At 31.9% G+C, this 25,259-nt stretch overlaps 2 protein-coding genes across 2 annotated transcripts; one reads left to right on the top strand and one right to left on the bottom strand.

Annotated features, from left to right (window-relative positions):
• The first annotated feature begins 10,341 nt into the window (after window positions 1–10,341).
• Window positions 10,342–11,082, top strand: LOC107470115 (uncharacterized). Its single transcript, XM_016089495.3, has 4 exons — window positions 10,342–10,454; window positions 10,678–10,734; window positions 10,815–10,923; window positions 11,011–11,082. Exons 1-4 carry the CDS (start codon window positions 10,342–10,344, stop codon window positions 11,080–11,082), a joined length of 351 nt encoding a protein of 116 aa, XP_015944981.3.
• Window positions 11,083–21,010: 9,928 nt separating this feature from the next.
• On the bottom strand, window positions 21,011–25,125 carry LOC107470114 (methylesterase 17). The gene is given in 5 exon segments (XM_016089494.3): window positions 21,011–21,272; window positions 21,274–21,537; window positions 21,604–21,741; window positions 24,477–24,617; window positions 24,783–25,125. Coding segments are annotated over 5 exon segments (834 nt in total). The 5' UTR covers window positions 25,050–25,125; the 3' UTR covers window positions 21,011–21,248.
• Between the last annotated feature and the right edge of the window lie 134 nt (window positions 25,126–25,259).

The raw sequence follows: 25,259 nt of genomic DNA, 5'->3' as shown, positions 1-25,259 counted from the left end.
GAGATACAAGTTAGTAGATTATCTTTTGTTGGTCAGACATAAATGTGCTTTATGATAATTTATCCTCTCCTATGTCATCAATTAAGTTTGAGAGGAACCACTTTTATGAATCTTTCGTCTTAGCCTCCACGACTACATATGAGATCGGTAGCATCTGGTCATTCGGATCCCACTTCATAGCAACCAATAGCCATCCTCCATATGGTGTCTTCAAAAAACAGTCATCAATCTCTATTATGGGTCTACACTTCATGAAACTTTTCTTGCAAGCCTTTAAACAAATATAAATCCTATGAAAAAAATGGACTTAAGTCGATTGATGTATCGGGGTGCTCAGTTTGAGCTGCTGGAGGTAATTGGACTTGCAACTTCACAGATGAACCAGGATTGGTGAGCAGTAACTCATGGCAATAGTCGTAAAGTCTTTTATACTGCTCCCTAAAAGTTTCATTGTCAACCAGTGCAATCTGCTTGGTTCGAAATGCCTTTGCTCTTGAAATGTGCACATTCCACTTCCTAAGAGTCCTACTTTGTATGGTGCTCAGCTTTAATTTCGGATTCTCTTCCACTTTCCTCCTGAAAACGTTCATTAGCCACTTCGACTTCATCACTTTTATGTCAAATACAGTGTTACAAGAATGATGATCATTAACAATTCTTAGCTGCCAACTATTTTCATTGGCCATCTTCACCGCATATGCAAACCATTCACACCCATCTCCACACTTAGCCCTCACCCGAACATTGTCCACCACTAAAAATTTTATGTTTCTCCGAGTGTGAACAGCATATGATGTCACAACTTCTTTGAATTCCTCTCTTATTGCATAGAGTTTCCAGCCTCCCACTTATAATTGCTCATATCCTTTAACTCCTTTTGAACGAAAAATTTCTACTTGATGACTTCATCATCCTTACTCAATAGCTCCTCTAACTCATCACTATTTAATTCTTTATTATCGCTTAAACGAGAGCTCTTTCTCTTTTCAATAACCACCTTTTGAGTTTTCTTTAATTTCTCAACAGCACTCTTACTTTTTTTAGACTTCCTTATGTCTTGGTGCATCTCCCTAAGAGTTATATCAACATCAAATAGCCCATTATCACCACAATAATCATCTTCACTGTCACTTAAATAAATATCAGAATCAGCCTCATAATCTGGATCATCAGTGTCATCCTCTACTTTACTATTGTTCCTATCACTAACATTCTGAACCACTTCTTCAACATTTAAATGAACATCAACTAATTCTTGCATTTGGGCCTCTGTATTCACCCCTCTACCTTGGGCCTCTCTAATATTACTTGGCCCACTATCAGCATCCACATACTCTTCCGCAACAATCTTACTCCCACCCCAACATCTAAATAACCAATGTCATAATAGAAATTATCAGGGACTGAAGTCTTATGCACCACATACAAGTCAACCACCTTTTTTTCAACTCATTTATTTTTTATTTTCATTGCTTTTTTATTACCCCTCAATAACTTCAACCTTTCTAATCCTAACTCAGTATCTTTATGCCACAATACTCCAATGTTCTCAATAATGTATCCAAATTTTCCAACCACATCATAAGTCTCTATAACACTCCACCTATCTCTGTTACACCAATCAATTGTTGTCACCTCACTATCAATATACTCAGTTTTACCTTTATCACTATAAAACTTACCCCTGTGATGAACCCTGACACTGAAATCATCCATCCTGGCGTGATAAAAATATTTTTAGACCAAAGAACAGAATAACTAATCATTAAAAAATATAGATCACGTAAAAATGATATTTTTCACAAAAATAGAACGTAAATTCCTCAAATCCTGGATCCAATAGAACCCTAACATTAATCAAGAGTGATAAAAAAAAAAGCCTAAATCCTAACCATTCAAACATACAGTTTCAAAATTAAATGGTGGCCTACCTCGTCAGAAACTTTGATCAAAATGGCGCTATCCCAGGCTCCCTCGTTGATGACTGAACCCTATCCTAAACTCCTCCCTCGGCCTCAACGGCGTCGCCACCTGCGCGTCCTGCATGTCACCGCGATAGATTGAAGAAAATGGCTTATGTTTGAAAAAGAAAGCCAATTGATATACTTGAGTTACTCACATATCGGTATTTTGGAGATTTCACTTTCTTTACCACATCAGACATTCTATTTGGCCACATCACTAACGTCTGTGACTTATTTAAACGGCATCAATTTAAAGGATAGAATTGATGCAAATCGAAAACTTCTCGAATAAAATTGAAACAAATTAAAATTTAGGGGTAATTTTAACATTTTTAGTAAACTTCAGGACAAAAAGTATACTTTACCCATTTATATATTTTAGAGTGTGATGCGTATGGACAAAGAAAAATCAAGCATGTTGATTAACTTGTTGCATACATACACGGTTGAGCTTGTATTCTTGGGCTTTTCATTTTGAACATGAACCAGTGAGCTTCTGACTTCTTTTAATCATAAAGAAGAACATATGAATGTTGGAGACATCGGGTTAGTAAAATTTCTAATTCGAAGAACGAGGTTCTGCTCGAGTATTTTGACAATATTGATATGGACTGTATTTTTTATTTTTGATGATTCACATCTAGTCTTAAAAAAATTTTAATGAAATCATTCTATTTAAGAATAAGACAATAATAAATCTTTAAGGATAGTGCTTCACACAATTCGTAAAAATTTATTCTCAAATTTTTTCAATTTATTTATCTATAAATTTTATTCGTACTTAAAGTAGTTAAACTATTACTTTAGAAACTTATTTTTCAAAATAGTTTCTTCCCGTCAAAGATACACAATTTGTTTAAGCGGCTTCAAAATTCTAGTTTATTTTTAATTTTATCAATTAAATTTTAAGTGTAAGGATGCATATATTTCTGATTCTTTAAAAAGTTATTATATAACTTGTTTTTTCTATAGTAAAAAAAGAAATTGGAACATGTTGGAGATATTTTGTATATATTCCAACTATTTCATCTGAATGCAAATTGTACGAGGCCCCCTTAGCGAGGGGCATGTCGTGCAGTAAGCAGTAATAAGGAATATTAAGAGACGTTTAATTTGAGCGTGAAACATGGATACCAAAAAGAAATAATGTTATCAAAGAAAAAGTCCACATTTTGATTGGATTTTAAGTCCAATTTACCTAACACGTCCACAAGAAAATGAAGCTCATGTTTTGATGTTTTGGAAAACACAACAAATATGATATTGTAGGAAGGATGCCCCATCCCTCACTCGGATAGTTAATGGCAAGCACACCACGTGGATTCTGGGATCAGTGGACCCTTCTAACTTGATGGAACATACCATCACCACTAATAATAATAATAATAAAACAAATAGATTTATGACTTTTTTGTTTGTGGACATTTAATCTTCTTAAAATTTAAAAATATATTTAAATTTTTGATTATTTTAAAATTTGGATATATTGATCTTTGTATTTAATTTGTCGAATTTTAAAAATTCTTTCACGTATGCATCTGTATCAACTAAATCAGTACCATGAAAATCACATTTGATTTTTTTGTTGAACATAAAAAAATTGATATGTCCAAATTTTAAAATATAAAAAATTTAAATGTCTACGAATCAAAAATGAATGACTTATTTATCTTTTTTTCTAACAATAATTATAAGAGTAATAATACAATTAAATTCCTGTGAAATTTTGTGATAAATGTATATGGACATAACGCACTAAATAAGTATTAGAAAAATTTTATTACGGATTTATAGGTCTTTGTAGCGAAAAAATACTAAATAAGTCCCTAAATAATAATTACAATAATAGATTTATAAGTATTAAAAACTTTGATACAATTCATCTTTCTTAATCTTTCATCCATAAATTACAATGCTTAAAAGTTCTTGTAAATTGTAATATCAGATACAATTGTTCTTCTTGGTCTTCCACCACTTTCCGACAAAATTCTATAAGATTATTATAATTCTTGATGGACTCAATTAGTAGTTTTCTTTTTTTTTTTTTTCCTCCTTAAGAGTCTTACAAGTCTATTGCAATTTTTGTAAGGATTTACTTAATACTTTATTTTCTCAAAAGACCTAAATTACTTAAAAATATAGTTGTCCTATTACTATAACTTTCGATAAAATTAAATGTGCATATATACTAGACAAATGCTTCGTTCATAGTTCCCACATTATTGACTATGATTAATATTGTAGGAGAAAAACCAAGGTTCTGAAAACCGGTTCAAACCGGTCGGTCGAACCGGTCGAACCGTGAACCGCTGCCATATACGGTTCGGATAGAAGTCAAAACCGCCAATTTTAAAAACCGATAATGAACCGTCGAACCGGCCGGGAACCGATCGGTCGAACCGAACCGTGACCCGGCCGGTTTTTAAAATGTGTTAAAAACGGCTGCGTTTTTTGTTGCTGAACGTGAACCCTAATAGGCTAATACCCCTCTCCTCTCTAGTCTCCACTCTCCACTCTCCACTCTCCACTGACGGGAAGAAGCGGAACGCGAAGCAGCACTCACCTAGACTGCTAGACCTCAAGCTTCTGGCGCAACTTCCGTCCAGCCACCGCCGCCGTCGCAAATTCCGTGCAGCCAACATCAGCCAGCTCTGTTTGCACAGCCACTTTCTGTCGCGCTTCCAGCTCTGTTTGATCTTCGAAAATTGGAACCACCGCCAGCACCACTTTCCGTCACGAGTCAGCTCTGTTCCACACTTCCACCCAGTCAGCCACTATCTTGCCTCTTGCCAGCCACTGTCCCGGCCAGCTCTGCTTTTTCCAGGCTTCCAGCTTCTAACCCTAGGTATAAATTTTGTTCTCTGTGTTTTTTAATTTTTGAATCTGCTGTTTTATTTTTAAACCTTCCAGGTTGCTGTTTTAGTGTTTTTTAATTTTTGAATCTGCTGTTTTTGAAATTTTGTTGATAGATTTATTGATTTTAGGATTTAGGGTGATTATTTGTTGCTATTTTTTAATTTTTATGCTCTGTGTTTGCTTCCATATATTTTCTTTGATAGTATTTTCCCCATTATAAATTCTGGTTTTGAGTCAAAACTTTGCATTTGTTTCGTCTGTAGTTTGATTTAAGATCAAATTAGATCTGATCTGATAATCTGATCCTATTAAGTTCAAACTATTCGTGTGGATTTTTGGTGTAGAATTGTTGGTTACCTGTTTGAAGTGTGTATTTCTTGTGATTGGATCTGTTTTGAACTGGATTGTGATTTTATGCTGCATTAGGTGCTGATAGTTCATCTTGGGTGTAGTTTTGGGATCATTTACTTGTTAATTATCCGACTTTCAGTTTGGTAAGAATCTTCTTGTACAAATTTGTATCTTTCTTTAGGTTCCTTATAGGTTTATTTGTAACAAATTTATATAAATTTCGGATCATTTTGAATGTATTTATTGGCGCAATTGTAAGAAGTATACTGAAATTTTGGTTTCAATTTCAGTATCTCAAATTCTTCTAGTTTGGAGTTTTTGTACTATTGTACACAAAACCAAACTCATGATAAATTAGTTGTTTCTTTGCAGGTGCCAGTTTGTATTAGTTCTATTGAAGAATTTGCTTGTTTTCTTGTTTTAAACTGGACTGATTCCATAGTTCTTGCTTACTGATTACTGATTACTGATTATTGAACTGATTCCATAGTTCCTGCTTTGTGTACTGAACTGGATTTTGTTGTTTGTTGCTTTGTGCATGCAATTATCCACATGAGAACATAACATTCAAGATAGATGAGAGTAGCAGCAACCCTAATTACTTGGCATTTGTGATTTGGTACCAACAGGGAATTAGAGACATAACTGCTGTCCAGCTTTGTGAGGTATACTATATATATACACATTCTCCTACTTCTAAATTATTCTGCTAAATCAAGCAATTATCATCAAGAGTAGTTGAAATTTGAGTCTTCAACATCTTACACTAATGCTACTATCCTATGTAATGAAATAGTGGTTATTGTTGTGACTCAAAAAATTATTTTTCATCATATATATTGCATTGGAATCACTAAATAGACTATTAAACTAAAGGCGTTAAACTGTTGACTAAAAGTGTTAGCTAATATGAATTAAAATTGTTGACTCCTAGACTTTTTTCATTGTGGATGGTACTAGCAGCTAGTATTATTGATCATACATATAACTATTATGCAGACTGAGAATTTTGAGTGCAAGCTGCTAGATCGGAGCCATGGTGCAGTGTGGAGTAGCACCTGCGGCATTGATAGTTGATTAGTTGATTAGTGTTCATGAGAGCATGCATGTTCAATAACCATTATAGAGTTTCTATATCACTTGCTTATTTGTTGTCTGCATATGTTGTAAACTTGTAATATGAAATGAAATTTTGACAAGAGACAACTTCTTTGGATGTTTGGTGCCATTGATTTATATGGCTCTATTTGGTGATGTCCATTTTAGATGCATGAACAGGAACCTTGGATGGTATTTTTCCGCAGAATGTATTTATATTTTTTTTATTTTATTATAAAACGGTTTTTTCGGTTCAATTACGGTCGAACCGATTGAACCTATAAACCAATAAACCAGTAGCTAGAGTAGTTCGATGACCGATTCGGCTTTCAGAACCTTGGTATACAATCATGTTATTTATATTTAATTTTTTAATTATAAATTTTTTATATTAGTTTTAATTAATTAAAAAAGCTAATTAGACTAGTCCATTGGCCCACCATAAAAACTAGATATTGAGCTTGCGTTACTTGACAGAAAAGATTAATATTTTGAATCCGCTTTAGATTATATTATTTACCATATATTTAAAATATAAATCTAACAAAAATACATAGTTAAAGTCAACTAGGTATCCATATGATCATCTATATAAGGTTGTAATAAAAAAGGAGGTTGATTATTATTCAAAAAATTCGAAGAAAAAAATATAGTTATTATTATTATTTTTATGTGGTGTTATGATGTTGGAAATAATTATAATTCACGTCTATCTATCGTTCAGTTCTTGAAGCTACATAGAATGGAATAATAAATGTGGATAAACCGTGACAATTTTTTTAGACTTTGAAATCACTCATGCCAAACATGTTAAAAGAAAAAAATCGAGAGAATAAGAAAGCAACACAAGATTTCCACTACAAAAAAGTATCGGAATAATAATCGATTTTAGCGACAAAAAAATTGGTTATTAATAGAGATTAATTTAGCGACCGACACAAAATTTTTAAGACCAAATCAATATTGGTCGCTAAATTAGATTTAGCAACCAATTTTAGCGACCAATAAGTTCGGTCTCTAATAGCAACTGAATTAGCGACCGATAAGTTTCAAATACAACTAAAATATAATTGGTCACTAAAATCGGTCGGTATTTTTTATTTAGCGACCGATTTAGCAACCAAAACGAAAATAATATCTTTGGAACTGTTGGTCACAAAAGCGGTCGAAATTTTTTATTTTAGTGACTGATTTTGCAAATGATAGTGAAATAGGCTAAATAACTGTTCGATTGCTAATTCAGTCGCTAAATTACTGGTCACTAAATCGGTTGCTAATTGTTAATTTAGCGACCGATTTTAGTGACTAACATAATCAGTCACAAAAAGCCACTGAATTACCAACCGACTAGTTTTATACAACTAGAATATAAATGGTCCCTAAAATTGATCGCTATTTTTTAATTTAGCGACAAAATTAGCAACTAAAACAAAAGAAAAAATGTCCTTGAAACTCTTGGTCACAAAATCGGTTACTATTTTTTAATTTAGCGACCGATTTTGCAATCGATCTATAGGTAAATAGAATAACGTAGTTGGTTGCTAATTCAGTCGCTAAAGTTGTAGTCACTAAATCGATTACTACTTTTTAAATTAATTTTATAAACTAATCAGTGACAAAAACGGTCGCTAAATTTAAAAAAAAAGATATTATCTAAATTACCCTCACTAACCCCTAACTCACCCAACCATTCTCATCTTCTCACTAACCCTAACAAATCAGTCTCTAAGCACTGTTGTAGTCTTCTTCGCCAACGTCTTCTGCGAGCGTCTCGCCGCCGTCTCCTGAGGTCCCATCGGCGTCATCTTCTTTGGTTTCGGCACCATCTCCTGAGGTCTTCTCACCGTCTTCTTTTGTAGTCTCAGCGTCGTCTTCATCATCTCCAAGCAGGTAACCTCCTAATCGCCGATTCTGATCCATGCTGTTAGGTTTGGTTTTTCCCCTTTGATTAGGGGTTTAGCGATGTTCTCCCACCAACATTAGTTCCAAACAGAATGATCATCGCTTGGAGATATTCTCACTACTGGTGGTCACTCTGAGCTCCGCATTCCTCCCTCTGCATCATTCCAACACAGCCGGTAAATTTTTTTATGAACTCTTACGGTTTGCGATGTTTTTTGAATTTTAATTAATCTATTTTTTGGTAAATTTTGTATAGATTTGCAATGTTCCCTAATTTTAATTTGAGTTACAGTTATGTCTTAATTTTAATTTGAGTTATAGTTACAGTTATAGTTTCTTCTTCTCTGTAACTAGTTTTAGAGTTTCAAAGATATTTGCTCATAGGTTTTCTTGTGCCTTATTTTGGTAGAATAATCTAAGTGTCATTTCTATGGTGCTTGAAGGAATTATTCGGTGAATTTTTTATCTTGATCTGCATCGTCTTTGAATTAGGCTGTAGAGATGAGAACTCAGCAAGACAAGTTTGTTAGGTTGGTTTGATGAAAACGTGTATTTTTTATGTTATGATGAGGATGATTCTGTATATGCTAATTTTAGAAGTATTACAGTTGAAAATTCTTGCAGCAGAAATCAGTTGAAACTCAAACCATTCAAGTAGGAAAATTTCTTGAATAGCTTGACTCTGACTCAGAATGAAGAAGTGGTGGAACGTTTCTTGAAGAAAAATTTAGCTGCTGGTAGGATTCTCATGCTTCTATTTAATTTTGCAACAAAAAAGTTATGTCTGAAGTATTAACCATATATTATATTACCAATAATATTTATTCTTTAATATATATGATTAGCAGCTTTGCTATGCATATTTATTTCTTAAACACCTAATCCTTTTTATACTCCTTATTGATATCTATTGTCTTGTTCTTGGATTTTTATGTGGTCATCTCCTTTAGCACAAACTTATTTATAACTATTGAATTAAGTTTGATGTCTAAAAACATTCCACTTTTAGGTATTAAAAATATAATTTCTCTATAAACAAGTCTTACTACCAGTTCCCTTTATGAATCTGGACTTCAAAAAATTTGGTCTGTAGGTATTTAATCATATTCTCATGAGAACTTTTGTGAAAGTACCATCAACCATGAAAGATAATATTATTGTTCTCATGAGATATCATCCCACTTGACGTGAATGCTGATGCTGAAGAGTCGGACGAAGATGATGAAGTCCCTGTTTTTGATAAGGTTTTGGTGCTATAGACTTTTTTATTTAAAATATATGAAAATTTAAAGGCTCAATTAAACATGAGGTATCATGCATTTTGTGCTTATTTTGATTGCATAAGAATTAGAAACGAAGTTTTTTTAATTGGATCTCATTTGTTTTCTTCTCAAATTTTGCTCAAAAGAATATTGATGATAGTGAAGATGAAGACTTTGACGATGATGAAGAGGAGGACAATGAGGATGCTGATGATGATTTTTCGAAAAGTAAGCATGAGTTTTATGTGTTTGCATATGCATCAAAGTTATTCATTAGATTTGATTGAGATAGATGTTGTATATGATAATATATGAATCCTACCTAAAGAAAGTTACCTTAAAAAAATGCTTGACCTCAAGATTGAATCTCAATCATCCTGCTTTGGTAGTTCTAATTACCTTAAGATAATGCTTGATCTCAAGATTGAATCTCAATTATCCTGTTTTGGTAGTTTCAACTTATATTATATGCATTCTTTTTTGAAGGATGGGGATGCTGGAATTTTGAAACCCAACTTTAAAAGTACTTTTTGTAGCAATCTTTATAAACCATATATGTGAAGGTTAACAAGTTACATTTGTAAATTGACACAAGATAGTATTATTGTTTTGCAATGTAGTCATATTAATTTTCTATATAGATTTCTTGGCAAATGACATGAAATGTAACCATATTAAAATAAATCCCTATGTGATATATAGGCTTGCAAAAATAAGATTTCTGCTGGGGGGTTTGTGAAGCAGATAATGTTCAATTCTGCTTGGGGGTTTGTGAAGTAGCAAGTTGAATAATCTAATGAATGGAGTAGGTGTTGAGGACGCAGCTCGATTGTTTGACAAACTTGTATTTAGCAGCAAAAACTAGAGTTTATGCTATTTTTTAAATTATCTTATCATTGTTGTTTATAATGTCTGCCTTTAATTTTGTACAAGTTGCTGGACCATCTGGGCAGATGACATGGATTAGAGGCTGTCTAAAATGTTTAGATGCCAGCAATATTATTGAAGTCATTGATAATAGGTTGATTGCTCTCTTTCTAAATTCACAGTTTCGTTTGGTCTAGACACTGAAATTTGTAGGTACAATAAGAATAGTTGTTTATCTTCCAATGGAATTCCTTAACTGAATAAATAGTAATTATTGTAAAGTTGATGTTGTATTACATTCTATTTGAAAGGGATTGCATCTCATGATCCTGTGTCTGGGACTATATTCTAACAAAATTTTGATTTGATTTATGCAGTTTGTTATGCATACAAATGGATTATATTGATCTTGATCAAATTCATTGGCTTGATCGGTTTGTATGTTTATGTTAGCTTACGTATTTTGGCTTGACTGATATATCATAATTCTTCAATTAATGCATTGACATTGTAGGTATGTTCCAATGTTTGGAGAAACTGAGTATGAACCAATTCATCAATATCCTTCAATTGGTATAGGTGAACAACTTGAAGCTCTCGAAAAAGCTGTCAAAACTGGGAAGGTAATTGGTATTGTCGATGTAGTACAAGATCTTTCAATAAATAATTACTGAATCATGACTAATAAAATGTATTGAACTTCTTTGCAGATTAGATATGTTGGTCTTAGTAATGAAACTCCATATGGCATGATGAAGTTTATTCAGGTTGCTGAAAATTAAATGGAATTTTTTCTACTTTATGTAAATGAATTTTTTTTCTTTGTTTGCTTTTTTGTATACATTTGTGGCCATTGGCTATAAAGCTATCAATATACATTTGGATTGTAAATTATAAATTTGATGTATTTATGAATTTTGTCTCTTTTAATTTTTATATTTCGATATAAGATATTGTGAATATTTTTTGTATTTATTTAAAAAATTTATCTATGTTTAATTTTTTGTATTTTGTTGAAATATAATTATTTATAAAAATCAAGTTTTAATAGTGGTATATGTGAAATTAGTAAAAATATATAATTAGGAAATCAATAATAGTTAACGATTTAGCTACCAATTTTTTTAGATTTTCATATCAGACATTAGCAACCAATTTTATCAGCGACTGATTTAGCTACCGAAAAGTTGATCGCTATTTAGCGACCAATTCTCTCAGCGTGTAACCACACAGAGACTTATGCTTAAGTCATAAAACAGGGATGGCAAGTCATTACGATCTCTGGAAATAAATTTAGTACATATAGTAGTATGAGAAAGGTTTATAACTAGGAGTCTTTAAAGAAAAAGGGGTCAATCGAAGATGGTTAAATCGAAAAGCGCAACACACCGATCGATAACATGAAGGAAACAAATAAAGGCTAAGCTAACACGAAGAGATATACAAAAGAGTACCAAAATACAGATATCAAGACTCTAGACTTGGTTTGCGAAGATAACCGGCGCGAGCATAGGAGTATATATACATACATAAGAAAACTACCCAAAATGAAGCCCAAAACACAAGATACAAAACCTGTTTCTCCAAAATAACCTCTAAGAGGAATTAATACAATATATATATATATATACAGTGGCGAATATAAGTATCTAAACAAGTCTATAAAACCCAAATACAATGCTGAGAGCTAAGGATCTTCGTCAAAATAGAAGTCTCCAGCATGCCTCAGCGAGGAGCCTCACGTCCTGCATCTGAAAACCACAAAATTCGCATGGGTGAGAATCGGAAGTTTTCAACATAGTAACAGTGTCCAAATATCTAACATGTAATGTCCTGGAAAAGTCGAAGATAATTCTAGAACTTCCAAATTTATAACCAAAGCATATAAATATAACTAAACCATGAGAATGAAATTAGGTGACTAACTTAAAGATCTTCAGTCTAACTAAATGTCCCCTTTCCAAATCCTGCAAACCTCCCAACCGCCAACAGTAACTTGATATGCAAACACAATTAGTTCATCCAAGGAAATGCACAAGTAGGAAGCAAATATAACAGTTAAGCAATTAGCAAGTAATGATGCAATCAATTAGGCATTCCAAACATATCACATATGATGCATATGATGCACGCCTATCCTAGTGGCTGATGAGTCTCATCTGTCGGTTATAAAGCCAACCCAACAAGTCCTGGTAGCTAACCATTGGACTGCCCCTCTGTCGTGCATCCCCAACTCGAGTTATTCACAATATAAATCATAATTTCACATATAACACTCTCACTGGTGTATGTTCACGGGGGCGAGCTCATCCGGAACTTTCACAGTATCCGGCCACACTTACGACATAGGGTCAGCAGAGTATCGAGTCTCCACCGGGAGCACGTGGTACCTAGCAACTGCTTTCACCCAGGAAAACTCGTATCTCAGATAGGTGGAGTGCAAACAATCATAATATCAATAATTCAATTCAGCATATATGCATTCATTCTCAGCCATACATTAACATTCATCTCAGCCACCCGGCTTAAAATCATAATTCATAATCAATCATAAATCATCATCACGCATAGCCCTTCGGCTCGTCTCATACTCAGCCATTCGGCCAATATCATACACCGCACTCCACTACCCTCCTCCACAAACTCATATCATCATTATTAACCATAACTTATCACAATATTCTCTTTCTTCATCCACAAGTTACCTCCTTCCCTAGCTTCCTCTCAATAACTAGGCATTTTACTTTGATTTAAGATTTAAAGGATGAAATTAGGGGTTTATAAGCATGAAACAACATCTCGGAAGGCTACAAGCCTGTTGGAAATGTGAAAGACTTGAAAACAAAAACTTTAGAAAAGAACAGGGTCGCATGCGTACGCACAGGGGTGTGCGTGCGCACGTCCAGAAATGTTTTCAGAAAGTGTGCGTGTACACAGGCTTGTGCGTATGCACAGAAAGTAAAATTTTCATTATTGAGTGCGCGCACAAGGTGAGCTAGCGCCATCAACAGGTTGGCATTCCCACCGTGTGCGTGCGCACAAGGCTGTGCGTACGCACAGATTACAAACCTTCGTTGGTGAGGTGTGCACACAGGGCGTGCTAGAGCTCCCATCAGTAGCCCTGCCCCCGCCTGTGCATATGCACAAGGTTGTGCGTGCGCACAGGTTCAAAGTTCCACGGGATGTGCGTGCGCACACAAACCAAAAATCACAAATTCTGCAGAATTTGCAGAATTCAGATTTTTGGCCCAAACTTCCAACGATCATATCTCCTTCTGCAAAATTTAGATTTCTACCAAATTTAAACCATTTTAAAGCTTATGAAATTATCTTTATTTTTATATAAAAATCATCAAATTCTGAAAATAATAACTCAAGATATGTTCTGTTAAAGTTCATCAAAATTCCATTTTTACCAAAACTCATAACTCCCCAATTTTTAAAACATACACTTCCAATTCTCATTTAAAACCAAATCAAAACTCACCCTTCCAATATCAGTCATTTCCAAATCTCATTCAATCACCAATACACCAATTCTTCCATATTTATCAAATCTCAATTTAATAGTTCAATTCATGATCATCCTTCCCTATCTCAATTTCCAAACAAACATTTAATTTCATCAATCACCATATATATATACATATCAATATCACACTCCAAAACATGCTCATCAGCAAGAGCTTCAACCTTATCATCAATTAAACATATCAGTTCATATCACATATAACTCCACATGCTTTGCCAACAATCATCACCACTCATAATCATTCAACCAATCTTTATATATTCAATTCAATCCAATTCATTCAACAACCACATCAATATTCCAAAATCCTATCCTAGGGTCACTAGCCTACGTTTTCATAACCACATTACATTTTAGATACAGAAAATCGAAACCATACCTTGGCCGATTCCCGTTCCACCCTGAACACTTCAATTTTCACTTTTTCCTCAACTTCCAATGTCCCAAAGCTCCCAAAATTAGGTTTCCAAGCACAAAGATCTTTTTCAAGCTTTCCAAAACCACTAATTAAGCTCCAATACACATATATATAAAGTCTAAGCCACAATATCACACCAAAACACAATAACTCAATACCCAATACCTCAAATTCAGAATTTTGCTAGGATTTGAGATCTCTTACCTTACCCAAGAACCAAGGAGGCAAGAACAAGCCTTCTCTTCAGTTAATTTGATCCTATAACACAAAAGAGCTCAAAATTTCAACATTTTTGCCCAAAATTTTCAAAACTAAGGACTGGGAATTCTAAGAAGAAAACGTGGATTACCTTAAGAATAATTGTATAGGTTTTGTAGAGCTCGACGCAGCAGTTGCGTGGCCACAAACGGTGTGTCGATCGGAGCTCCACATCAAAAGTTATGATCAATGGAAGTTGGAAGTGAATAGGAGCAAAGGTTTCATGTTTCTCCCCCTTTCCCTTTTTAATTTCAGCGTGTGTGTTTGTTTTGGAGAGGAAGAGAGCAGATCTCTCTCATTAAATGAGGGCTTGACTGGACCCTTGCTCCCAAAATGGGTCCGATTGGTCCGGTTTGGCCCGTTCGGTCTAATCTTGGACTGATTTTTTTAAAATTGGTGTCAAAATTCTTGTTTTAATTTCCTCTATCATATTAAACCATAAAACTCACATTTTTCATTTCCTAGAATATATTTTAATTTAAAAGTTAATTAGTCATTAATTAACCGGATTTTACACGGTGGCCAATTTAGCGACAAAAAAAGTGGTTACCATTAGCGACCGATTTTATTAGCGATCGATTTAGCGACCAATATCGTTCGGTACTAGTTTGGTAGCATTGGTTGAAAATCGGTCACTAACGGTTAGTGACCAAAGTTGGTCGCTATTCTTAAATTAGCGACCAAGGGTTTAGCGACCACCAGAATCAGTCGCTAAATCGGTCGCTATTTCGATAATTTCTTGTAGTGATCAAACAAAAAAGCAACCAACAAAAAAATACTAATAGATCATACCAAAAGGATAAAAAAACACAAAACAGATAATGTGCAATCATGCAGCATTATGACATTGAGCATGTGTCTTCCCTAACCTTATCCTCAACACTAAATGCCTGCTCCATTGGTAGGTAAAGAATTTCACTTCCTCCTCCACTTTCTTCATATTTATATTATGGTTATTAAACACTATCTAATTTTTGTGCTTTTAGACACACCAGACTACGCTAAAAAAAATATTAGCCAATTCTTCCTAATATTCTTTCCAGTCCTTATACCTACCTAAGACTTAAACTCTGTCTTTGGAGAGTTAGGCCACACCCATCTCAAATTACAAGAACTCAAGACCAAGTCCTATAACCTCTAAACGATTTTACATGTGAAAAACAAGTGCTAAATAGTCTTTGGTGTTTCTTGATGCAACACACAAAATGCCTTAGATTTTAGTATTATATTATATCTATATAGTCTATCTCTTCTGTGTCTTTCATAGAAACCAAAAAGTAAAAAGATGTATTTTGATTCTTGATTTCTTATTGAAAAGACGCGTATTTTTCAACGGAAATAAAAAAATGTGTTCAATCAATCATATAATTTTTTAAAAATAACATACTTTAAATATGAAATTATTGTAGAAAAAATTGTATAATTAAAAGTAAAATATTAAAACCATATTATAAAAGCACTTGTATGTAAACATGTGAAAAAATAAAATTAAAATTAGTGTATCCAAAGATATTAAGAATTTTGAATTAAAAAGAATAAAAAATCTGGTGGAGAGACTAATTTGATATACAACATTCAATTTCAAGAACTAAAACGAATCACTTAATACAAAATTAGGGATTAATTTGGTGCATCTACAATGATAATAGTAGTGGATGACATGTAGCACAATGGCCAAATAGTATTGTGACACATGGCACATCTGTCCATGATAGCATGCCACATATCACTGATCGATCCGTCATTGTATCATTATCCGTGACCAAACCATGAAATAACACGTATTACTAATGGTCCACTTAATCAAGTCACATCAGCATGTGGTTAATGAAAAATGAGTTAGAGACCAATGAAATGTACTTTTGTCAATCTCAAGAATGTAATTGCTACAATAAAAATTTCTGAAATGATTTTGGTATACGAGACCAATCTCAAATACCACTTTAGAGCATAACTCGTTATTTACAAATTACATAACTATATCTGGTATTAATAAATTTATTTTATTAAAATTTTGATACATTTTTTTCCTTTACTATTCTACATATGGTTTTCAATTTAGTTCATGATTCCATGTATATCTTCATGGACTTGATTGCAGTACAATAACCCTAATTAGGCAAATTTCGATCAACTGGATAAACAATAACATTTCTAAAAATTAAATAAATAAGTTGGACAAAGACTTGATGTCTTGATTGATCTAAAAACAGTTTCATGGTTGTTCCATTGACTAGGACCGACATGGAAGCCATAGTCATGGATGTCTACATTCATGATCTCCATAGTGTTCCAAATCTCATTGCTTTAAATAGATCTACGAAAATGCAATTTGACCAACCATAAAGAAGTATTATTTTTTTTTTCACAATACACCTCCTTAGATACTATTAAGGTACCATCCAATATCTTTCTGCTCCCTTTTTCCCACAAAAGCCGTCTGTTCCTCTTAGCAAGAATCTTAGATATTACTTTATATATACAGTCTGCCATACTTATCGGTCTGTAGTCCTTTATGTCATTCTCTCCCCCGTTTTTATGGACTAAAACAACCTATGTCAGATTTGTCTTTCTTAGTAATGTTCTTTTATCGAAAAACTCCTCCACCATAGCGCAAAAGTCATTTCCTATCACCTCCCATAAGCTTCTAATGCTTTCAAAGTTAAATCCGTCAAGGTCTGGTGTTCTTGTTGGCTCGCACTCCCTTACTATAATTTTGATATCTTCTTTTTCTAGTTTCTTCTCCTGCCATCTTGCATTTTTCTTCTTAATTTTATCCACTAAGAATTTTTCAAATCTAATTTTCTAATGATGTTCCTTCGAATAAAGTCTAGAGAAGTAACCCCTTCTTTCTCTCATCACCCTCTCTGGTCCCTCTATGATTCTTCCATTAATATATATTATCAATCAAGTTATCTCTCCTTTTTATCTTAATAATGGTATAAAAATATCTTGTGTTTTGATTCATCTACGATGTCTACCTTGACTTAGCCAATTGTCTCTAATATTTCTCTTTCCTAACATACTATTTTTCTAGCATAATCTTCATAGTCCTACTCCTCGCCAGTAGACATTCATCTACCTCTTCCGTCTTTATCTTTTCATCCATCTTTTATATGTCTGACTCTAATTTCTGTAACTGATTTTCAATGCAACCAAAATTTCTTTATTCCATATCTTGGAATTTTTTCATACTCCCAACTTGTCTAAAATATTTAATCCCTCCTTTTTCATAACCTCTTTGAAGCTAGCATGTGTTATCCAAGCATCTAATGTCCTAAATAGTTTTGGATCCCAATCCATTCTTCATAAATCTATCATTAATGTATAGTGATCCAATAGAGCTATTGTAATACATTTTAGTAGCAAAAAATCAAACCTTTCCAACCATTCTACATCAATGAACATCCTATTTATTTTGCTGCAATATCGTCTCCCATACTAGGTATATTTCTTGCCTTTCAGTTCTAAATCCATCAATTTTATAGCATTCACCCACTCTTTAACCTCTTTGCTATTTTTAACAAAGATTTGCATCCCACCCTATCCTCTAATTCTAAGATTTCATTGAAATCACCCCTATCAACATAAGAATCCGCCATCTACCACTTAGCTCTATGAGTTTAGACCATACTATTTCTCTACTCTATCATGTGCGCTATAGACCACCACTATACCCTAAATCTAAATCCTAAAACCTAAACCGTGACATTTTTTTATGTTTTTTGTTTTTTATTTTTTTCATGTAAACCCTTTTAGCATCGGACAGTTTATTCACAATTCAATACAAGCATAAATCGTGATCCTCTGTAGCAATTTATGTACAAATTTTGAAATCTTTACCCCTTATAACGATTTATATAAAGTAAGTTCAGGAACAAAATGTAACCATTAACCAAATATTGTCATTGGGTAATTTTGAGCTCCACTTTATTTATTTATGTAATTTGCCCTTAGAAAAACATCCTCCTCCATATTTTTTTTTTCTTTGTCCTTTATCATCCTCCTTTTCATTTTTTTCTTCATTTTCACCTATCCCAAGTCACCGTTTTCTACCGCCGGAGCTACCCACACTGTAATTTCTTGTTCCATCTTTTCCATCAGCTCCCTCTTGGCTCTCTGCCTTCTCCCTTATCACACCATCGGCAACCCTCCTTGCCTTTTCGGCAAAACCTCCTGCGCCTCCCCTCCTCTCCCTGCTCGCACCTTAGCTTTGTCCCCTATCATAACTTCTGTGTTTTTTCTTGCCGCCGTAGACTTTTTGCACAGTGTCGCGATCATCCACGTTCACTGTCATCAAGTTGTTCACTATCACTACCATCACAGGTAAGTTGGTTCAGGTTCCTAATTTTCTGATGTTAGGTTTCAAAGATTGTAAATTAGACTTCAATAATTTATGAAGTCAAACTCTCTTTGTTTCATTTTTCTATGTTGTTGTTATTATTGAATTTGAAAAAGTTATTTATTATTATTATTTTTGTTGTTGTTGTTAAATTTAAAAGATTTAAAATATGGTATTATTGGTGGTGGTGACTGATAACCATAAAAAAAGAGACAGTACTATAGTGATAGTGACAAAAGGATATTTGTATAATCTAAAAAATTATTATGTTAAAAAAATAATTTTAATATTAAATATAATGTTAATAATCATTTTTCATTAAAAAAATAAAAATAATTTTGATTTTAATTCCAAATTTTAAAAATAAAAAGAATACTTATCCCTCTGAATTGTTATGTATGATTGTGAATAAAATGGTTATGCAAGCTTCGCATATATAGCTAAGTTCCCATATAGAATATGTTCTTTCCTTATTTCCCATGGTCGAAGGATATTAATTATAACAAAAGTGATGAGGATAGCTAGTGATGGACAGCAAGACTCCTTATCTAAATCATGTCAACTATGATTTTTGCATAGCATAAGGTAGCAGAGCAATAGAGGTACTTTTGCCATTTAATTCCTCAATTATTTGTTGCTTTCTTCTGATCTCCATGTGGTAAAAGGAAAATGCCATGGAGATCAGTCTAATGGAACACCTTGGTTTTCAACCCACTCACACTGCACATGCATATTTACGTACATTATATTGGACACAACAAAATGCTAGTTAGTGGATTCATTGAATTGGATGCATGCCAATAATTTTAACGTGTTCTCAATTTAATTGATCAACACGTAGGGTTGTTTTAATTATAGGATTTAATGTTTTATGTATTATAAATAAATGATCATATAAATAGAATGTCAATAATAATTACTCTGTTGGTATAGTTTTAGCTGATTAAATATATGCGTAATTCTTTTTATATCGATCAATTTCATAGGACAATGATTCATAAATTATTCATTATGATGAATAATAATAAAATTAATTTCTAAACAATATTTTTGTCTTTTTAAAATTAATAAAAAGTTATTTTAATCTTTACAATTAAATTTAAACTTTTAATTTATAATTTATACAAAATATGTAATTCCTTTTTGACAACAATAAAATAACCGTCAATTTTTTCGTCCATAAATAATAGATTTTTTTATTATTTTATCGATGCTAATATTACTGACATCTTTCCCATTAGTATTATTAATTTAATTTTATCAATAGTCGAACTATCGATTAAATTAGATTGGATTTTTCCAACGATTTTGCCGTAAGTAAAATCAAAACATGTTGTAGTATACAATTAGATAATTTTAATCCTAAAATCATATTTTAGTCTTTTAAAATTAACAAAAAAAATATTATTATTATTTTTAAAATTCAAATTCAAATTTTATCTGTAAACAAATTAATCAAAAAATTTATTTTAGTCTTCTTAAAATTAATCCTTAAAGAGATATTTTAGTATTTTAGAAGTTAGTCCTTAATGGGATATTTTAGTTTTAAAATTAATTAAAAAAATATTTTAGTCTTTTTTTAAATCAAAATTTTAATTTATATTAGAATCAAACAAAACTAATCTTACAAAATTATTTTTGTCTTTTAAAAATTAAATTTAAAAGATCTTTTTATATTTTTGCAAAATGAATAAAAGAAAGCATAGTTTGGTGAGGAAATTAAAAAGGATATTTTAATTATTTTATAAAATTAATTAAAATTGTATTTTAGTCAATTATAATTTATGACAAAAAAAATTAGATTTAATTACTCTATTGGTCTATAACTTTAGTAAATTTGCAATTAGGTCTTTATACTTTAATTTTTTTTCCTTTTCAATTGAAACTCTATCCTGTTTTCAATTTTGTAATTATGTCATTCTTAGTGTTAAAAAATATTAGAGTTAACTGAATTTTTCTGCAAATTGAAGGTCTCCACAATTAAAAATCTAATTAGATCTTTTGACTACATATTTTTTGAGAGAAATATTCTGTTAATTTTAATATTTTTTATATAAAAATGACCTAATTACAAAATTAAAAACAGTGTAGGGACTTAATTGAAAAAAATATAAAAACCTAATTATAAATTTAATAAAAATATAATGACCAGCAGAATAATTAAATCAAAATTTTAATATAAAATATTATATAATATATTTTTAAATAATATAATTCACTTATCACATTCTTATTCATCCACATTTTTGTTGTACCCATAGGTGTTAATTTATCATAACTAATGAATTACACATGAATTTGATGTCTCATAATCACAGCACATTTATTCATGTATGGAAGCTAATTAAGATGAAAGCTAAGAAGAAAAGAAGTATAGATACATAGTTATTATTATTAATTAGTTGCATCCAACGTCAAAAGGTAGCAGCAGCCTTAACGAGGAAGCCAAAGAGAAGGAATGGAGTGGAGAAGAAAGGGCTATGGTCACTGTCCAATTCATAAACAGTGCAAGGTGGCCAACTCTTAATCATGGCTTCCTGTTGTTCTGCCTTAATCACATTGTCATGCCTTGTCCTTATGTACACGCGCGCCACCTTCTCCACTTCTTCCTCATTGTTATTGAATCTTGCACTTGTTAATGCTTGTACTGGCCCTGCCCTTAGCAGCATTTCAGCTAGGGTTGAATCCTGTAATTATCAATATTAATTAACATTCATTCATCATCAACCAAATTTAATGAATTCTTTTTTAACCTCATGAGGGCTCAATTGGTATATGATTTTGCGTTGATATTCTTTCTTCACCAAAGCACTTGTTGGAGGCTTATCTGCTCCCAATCCAAATCCTAGCTTGTATACATCATCACCAAATTCTGATAAATCTGGTGCCCCCTGCATTCATCACAAGACTTTCTATCAATCATGGTCAATAATACTTCCTACCTTTTTAAATAGTTGCCAATTTTCTTTCTTTTTTTTTTTAACAAGTAAATATCTATTTATTAAATCAATGTAACATTATTATATTTAGAGTAAAGAAAAGTCTAAGGGTATGCAACTTTTGTATTTTGTGGCCAACACTTAACTATCAAAAGAAAAGTGAGTGATCTCCCACCATTGGATGTAATCTCACATCATTAAAAATATTATTGATGGCCAATTGATGGTTACAAAACACAAAAGTTCCTGACCCTAGCACTTCTCTTAAAGTAATACTCAAAAATTAATTTTTCTGAGCCAACATCAGTTAATTTCTTAAAATTATTTTATTTATTTATCTTAAATACTAAAACCTAATTTATAAACTCTTAACTGCTAAATCTTAAATTATAAATGATAAGCCTAAACCCTAAAGTTAAATAATACTGGTTAACTAAAAATTAATTCCTATAATTTTTCTTACATTTATCTCGCCCATATCTTAAAATTAATATATTTGAGAGAATATATAAAAATAGTAAAACTTATTTTTATTACTATTGTAATTTATTTTTTTAATTTATTATTTTTAAACTCACTTAACCATCAACTGAATTCCTTTAATCTAATTCTTTTAGTTTAATAATTTTATAACATATTTCATTTTATTACTAAAAATAATAAATTTTGATAATTTTCTAATATTCTTCTATATGAAAAACTAGAAACAAATATTTATTTGAATACCAAAAGAGTATATCTTAATATTTTCCAAGACTCACATGCAACTTATAATAATAATAATAATAATAATAATAATAATAATAATAATAATAATAATAATAATAACTGCAGCTACTCCTCTGCTACTAGCACTACAACATAATGCTACTAAAAGTTATGGTTATTAATTAATCCCTTTGTGACTTTTCAATGATTTACTACTTCCGAAAGACAAACTGGGCGTGTGGAAGAGACAGGGTTGTCGGAAACACTAATTTTGTTTGAGAGGATAGAAGAAAGCAAAGATTTTTTACGATGCTATGTCTCCAAATAGCATAACATTGGCCATCAAAGGTTTTTACAATGATTAACACAAGGATTGCCATTTTATAGGTGGTTTAATTTGGTACACAGTTATTGATGATAAATTTAGTAACAGATTGAACTCGCTATAATGATTGTGAATAATGATTATTAGCTTTTGTTCGTACACATCTTTTGATAGATTGGCTTAGCGTAACATTAGAGTGTTCTCCATCATTTTGGAGAAATAAAAGCAAATTTTATATGCTACAATAATAGGCCATATGCATCATGGGTCAAATTTCAAAATGCATAGCAGTTCTGTTGACCATATAAAATTGTAACTTGTTTAATTTTTAAAGCCAGAAAAATAGGTCCGGTGAGAGACCTTAACCCATATCGACTAAATTTAAAATTCGAATATTATGTCAAAAAAAAAAAAACTTGTTTCCCAAAAAAAAGAATAGAAGGGAAGTCTAATTAGAATGTATTGAGAATGTATTTTTTTTCTTTGATTGAATATTTGTATTTGGATATGAAATAATTAAGTAGGCACTTAGAAGTGTGATAATACATAATGAATAATTCAAATTTGATATTTTATTAATATAATTAAATTTTGATACAAGTATAAAAAATAATTATTTTCTTATGTGACATTGTATAATTAGATACATGTATAAAATCATTTTATAAGGACAACATATCAAAATTAAATTCTTATTAATATAAAAAATCTTTTAAAAATATTGTTATATATTATTTGAATATATTTTTTGAAAAAAATTTTATATGTTCATGTATCTTGTTAATTGAATTGTTATAGTTTTTCTTTTATCTACACAAACACATAAGTTTTTAAAAGAAAATTGAAATAATACTTATATAAAATCTTTTTTCAGTAATAATGGATTAAATTATTAAAATTTAAAACGAACCTTGTAAAAGACATAGAGAAAAGAAATCCCCCACAATAATTATTATACATTTTGTACCAAAAGAAAAGGCCATTTGGTGCTAAAAAAACTGCCTTGTTGCTGAACAGCTGCAAGTTTGTTTGTTTGTATATGGCGAAATTCTCAAAGAAAAAACGTGAGAGTGAGAGTGGGTAGAAAAACATTTGTGATTTGTCAGAAAGAATCATCAATACCAAGTTGGCAACCAACCAACCCAATTATTTTAAGAAAAACACAGTATATCATATCAACATCATCTTTGCTGTAAAAATTCTTGAAGATTCTAAGCCAAATAATGGCTAAAAATTTTAATTATGAAAATGAGATGAGTGATATATTTTAAAATTATAATTTTTGGTATTTTTTAAAATGATAGAAAATATGTAAATCGATCTTTAGATTTGTGTTTAAAAAATTAAAAATTTTTTGGAGTACTTGATTTGTGTACTCTAAAGAGGGTTTTATTTTTGTTTCTAACACTACAGCTTCTAAAATATTTATATACTCCATAACTGTATCTTACACCATCTTACACCATTCTCCTTTCCCTGTTTAAATTAAAAGATGCCAAATAATTCTCTTGCCAATTCGATGGCATATACTATTATGTCATAGGTTTGAAAAACAAGAAAAAGAAAAATGCATGAAAAGTGAAAATAAGTTCAATTGTTATGAAAAACAAACAGTGTGGAAGCAGAGGAAAGAAAAAAACAGAACAACACTCACTTGTTTAAGATTTTGGTCGGTTAAGAACCCAAACTTGAGCATAGTTGCTGCCACATACACTGCTAAACGGATCTTATTAGCAAATTTATGACATGCTTGAGTAACACTCAACCCTCCTGCACTGTGCCCCACTAGTATCACCTGTGAAGTAACAAATGTCGAAGAAATTTTGAATGAAAAGTTAGTTGAACTTTGAATAATAATCGAAAATGTATACTTTCACAAATCATTAAATAGTTCGGTAAAACATATTAAACTATTTAACAATTCACAATATTATCTTCATACAATAACGTCTTCACATACCTGTTCGTTGTCTGGCAAAGAAGACATGAAATCCATGAGAGGCTTATTGTAATCATCAAAAGAGAGAATGGAATCAACATCGGATTGATCAATTCCGGCACCTTTAAGGTCTAGGCATGAGACCTTGTAGCCGGAATTCTCCATAAGACACCGGATTTTGTACCAGCACCAACCTCCACCACCTATGCCATGGATAAGTACAAAGTGTTCTTGCTCTTTTGACCCTCTACCTTCCTCAATCCCTTCTTCTCCTCCCATCACACCCATGCCTCTATGACTTTTCACCCTTCTCTCTCAAATGCATTTTCCTCATCTCTCTCTATATATATGATTATGAATAGGAAGATGATGACGATGGAATAGCGTTAATAAGGGTATTGACTTGACGTTACCCTCCCCCTTTTGGAGCTTTCCTTTGATTAATTAATCATGAAATTGGAATATTCACGAATTTATGGATATATATATATATATATA

This window comes from Arachis duranensis, chromosome 10, assembly GCF_000817695.3.
Source record: "Arachis duranensis cultivar V14167 chromosome 10, aradu.V14167.gnm2.J7QH, whole genome shotgun sequence".
NCBI lineage: Eukaryota > Viridiplantae > Streptophyta > Magnoliopsida > Fabales > Fabaceae > Arachis > Arachis duranensis.
This window is presented reverse-complemented; position numbering and strand designations above follow the sequence as displayed.

Coding starts and splice junctions, on each gene's coding strand:
- LOC107470115 (XM_016089495.3), top strand. CDS start 10,342: ATGTCTGCCTTTAATTTTGTACAAGTTGCTGGACCATCTGGGCAGATG. Junction 10,735..10,814: donor CAAATTCATTGGCTTGATCG/GTTTGTATGTTT, acceptor TTGACATTGTAG/GTATGTTCCAATGTTTGGAG. Junction 10,924..11,010: donor AAGCTGTCAAAACTGGGAAG/GTAATTGGTATT, acceptor ACTTCTTTGCAG/ATTAGATATGTTGGTCTTAG.